Source organism: Arachis ipaensis, chromosome B05 (genome assembly GCF_000816755.2).
Source record: "Arachis ipaensis cultivar K30076 chromosome B05, Araip1.1, whole genome shotgun sequence".
Lineage (NCBI taxonomy): Eukaryota > Viridiplantae > Streptophyta > Magnoliopsida > Fabales > Fabaceae > Arachis > Arachis ipaensis.
The window spans coordinates 136119118-136122591 of NC_029789.2; the positions used below are offsets into that span (position 1 = coordinate 136119118).

General features: G+C 35.8%; 1 protein-coding gene across 1 annotated transcript; it reads right to left on the reverse strand.

The window, feature by feature from the left end:
* Positions 609-2057, reverse strand: LOC107641244. The gene has a single exon (XM_016344742.1). The coding sequence runs from the start codon at positions 2055-2057 to the stop codon at positions 609-611; it is 1449 nt and encodes a 482-aa protein (XP_016200228.1).

Here is a 3474-nt window from a genome sequence, read left to right on the forward strand (position 1 = left end):
AGACAGACAACATACTAAATACCTGAATAATATATTTAGCGGCAGTATATTTATTATTGAAAGTTGTGCAAGTAAGACGAATTTATGACAACTTTACGTATTACTGTGTTTTATATAACAATAATTCATGTCTTTTTCTAGCATTCTATAATTAATATACTATGTCAGACAAAGGTAGAAATAAAAGCCATTAACGAAAAAAGGAAAGGGATAAAACACAAGAACATTTTAAAACATGCTTTATTTCTAGTAAAGATTCAACTGGTAAGTAGGATAGAAGGGATTGGAATGTGAGGGGGAAAAAGTATCACTACTGTATACTTGATTTTTTTCTAACATTTAAAAATTTTTATCAAATTATATTAAAATATTATCTATTTATATTAATGTTGAAGGTGTGTGAGGGAAGAGGTAAGCAAGTTCAGATTCAGAGCCAATGAAGAGAGTTTTCATTACAACAAGGTTCAAGTATGGCATCTTCATAGCATTTAGGCTCAATGTTCAAGATAGCTAATGAGTATGCACTATGCATGGGTGAAAGAGATTTGTATGATAAAAACTTTGAGATATGATATCGTTGATTGGAAGAAGTTTCTCTGTTGTGATTATTAGTAAGTGCAGCTCACAGTGGAAGTACCATTAGGGAGTTTGACAATGATCGGATCAATTTTAAATGTTTCAGAAAAATCCCTGAGGCAATATGACACATGGTCAGTGGCACCAGTGTCTATTACCCAAGGTTTATACTTTTGTATGCAAACATTAAGAGCCTTTATGTGAGATTTAAAATGCAGAATATGTGTCACTTTACCATGAGGAGGTGGCTGAGGTTGAGTTAAAATGTGGTTCACACTATGAATATGTTGCACGTCTTGCTTATTGAGTAAGGCCAGCAAAGCTTCCTTTTGTTCTGGAGTGAAATCGCTCCCTGTAGTCTTCTTCTCCTCCAACTGGGGTTGATTGAAACCGAGATCATCATTGCTCTCATCGATTTCTTCACCTGTGTTGAAGCAATTCATCATTGCTGGGGCAGAGTTAGTGCTTCTTTGCCTTAGATGAGGAGGAAGTTCGTGTTTCTTGTAACACGTATCTACTGTGTGTCCAGTTTTGTCACAAAACGAACACTGCATCCTTGTTCTGCCTCCTCTGCTCCTCCCCCCAGCTTGAAACCTGCCTCCCCTACCTCTTCCTCTCCCTCTGCCTTGAGAAGGCATAGCAGTGTTCAAGGAATTGGTAGGTGCCGCCAAAATTTGAATGTCTGAGGTAGTTTCAAGGCTGAGGAACTGTCTCTCTTGTTGAGTAAGCTTGGAGAGCACCACATTCAGACTCGGCAACTTGTCCAAGAGCATGATCTGAGACCGCACGGTAGAATATTGCTCATTCAATCCTCTCAAAAACTTCACAATTCTGTCTTCCTCCCTTTGACTTCTAATTACTCCTAGATCACATTGACACGTGATACCACATTCACATGATGGTATTTGCCGAAAATTGTCAATTTCTTCCCAAATTGTTTTGAGTTTCGTGTAGTAGGATGTCACATCCAATTCGCCTTGTCTTAATGTGTATAGTTCTTCATATAATTCACCAACACGGTACCTATCCCCTTGATAATAGCGTTGCTTCAGATCAAGCCACAAATCACTAGCAAGATTGTTCCATGTTACACTTTGACGAATATCTGGACTAAGTGAAAGATTTATCCAGCCAATTACATAAGTGTTACACCTTTCCCATATTTCAAACAATGGATCTGTGCTCTCTGGTTTTGTGATGCTTCCATCAACGAATTTTATTTTGTTCTTTGATTTGAGTGCTCTCCACATTTCTCTACTCCATGTACTATAGTTCTGACCAGTAAGAACAACAGTAGTTATGGGGATACCTGGGTTTTCTGATGGGTGAAGAAAATAGGCATTTGTTGGATCTTGAACTGGATTACTGGTTTTCGCGATGTGCGCTTGAATCGCTGATATCTGACTCAGAAATGATGCTATCTGATTCATATCCATGGTTCTTGGACCACCTGTCGAGCCTTCCAAACTTGAATCTGCCATTTCCGGCACAACTTCAATGAATTTCAATGATGAGAATTCAGACCTTCTTCCCTTGATCTCGTTGATCGGAGTTGTTACCTCACTCTTTGATGAACATACGAGGAGACTAACACACTCTCATCAAACACTGTCGTGAGAGTCCAAGAGAAGAGAAGAAAAGAAATTTAGAGGAGGAAGGGATAAATCTGAGAAATCAAATCGAGAGGGGAGAAATTAGGTCAGAGAAATTAGGAATTGGAAAAAAAAATTATTGATGTGAGAATACGAACGATTGTGGTGAATCGAGAAATTAGGTCAAAGACGATGTCGAAGTGAGAAGTGAAAGAACTATTGAATGGAGAAATTGAAACAGGAGATTAAAAAGGGAATGGATTCATTATCAATTTTCTAGTCACAAATTATAATAGATCTTTAATAACATTTATAGCTATAGTAACTATTTACCATTTTTATATTTTAATATGTAACTATTTATTTATTTATTTATTTATTTATATACATTGAAAAAGTATATATTATTATTAATTTATTGAAAATAAATCCATAATAAATTAGTCACAGTTTTATAATTTTAAATTCGGAAAAGCTCTACATCCATGTAAAAATTATATGGATGGTATCCAAGTACCTTCCATTCCACGCCCCACACACTCGTTTGTTTTACACGCGCCTTATATAACGTATATAACGTAATTCTTATTTTGCGTGATCAACCTTTCTCAACGTAAACATTTTCATATAACGTAAACCTTGTTCGCGTTCTTCTTCTTGTTCTTGTTATTGTTCTTCTTCCTGTTCTCCTTCTTCTTCAACCTAATTAAATTTATTGTTCTCCTCTATTTGCGTTTTTCTTCTCTGCATTATGGATCTGGATTGACTTCAACGCAATTAGCTTCGTCGTTCATCTTCTTCTTCGTTTTCTTCTTCGATTTGCACTTCTGAATTGAAACAATGAATGAATCAACTTCAAATCAGTTAAATGAGTGCGATTTGGATAATTCTTCCGAAACGCATCAATTTGATGAGGTTTGGATTATTGAATTTTGAATCGAATTCAATGGAATGTAATTGCTAATTTTATTTGAAGTGAATTGAATAGATTGAGGTGATCTATATCTGAATTGAATTGAATTGATAATATGTTACTGTGAGTAACTCTGGGTGTGAGTAATTGTGAGTAAATGTGAGTAAATGTGAGTAACTTTTCGGTTCGGTAAGTACTAAAGAGTTGATTCACCATGTGCATGTGTTCGGTTCGGTATGCAGAAAGGAGTCTAAAAAAAATTAGACGAATATATTCTGTTTTGTTCCCTAAGCACTATATAATTGTTTCACCATAATTAAAATTTCGGTTCACCATAATTAAGATTTCGGTTCACCATAATTAAGATTTCGGTTCACCGTGCAAACCAGCTGT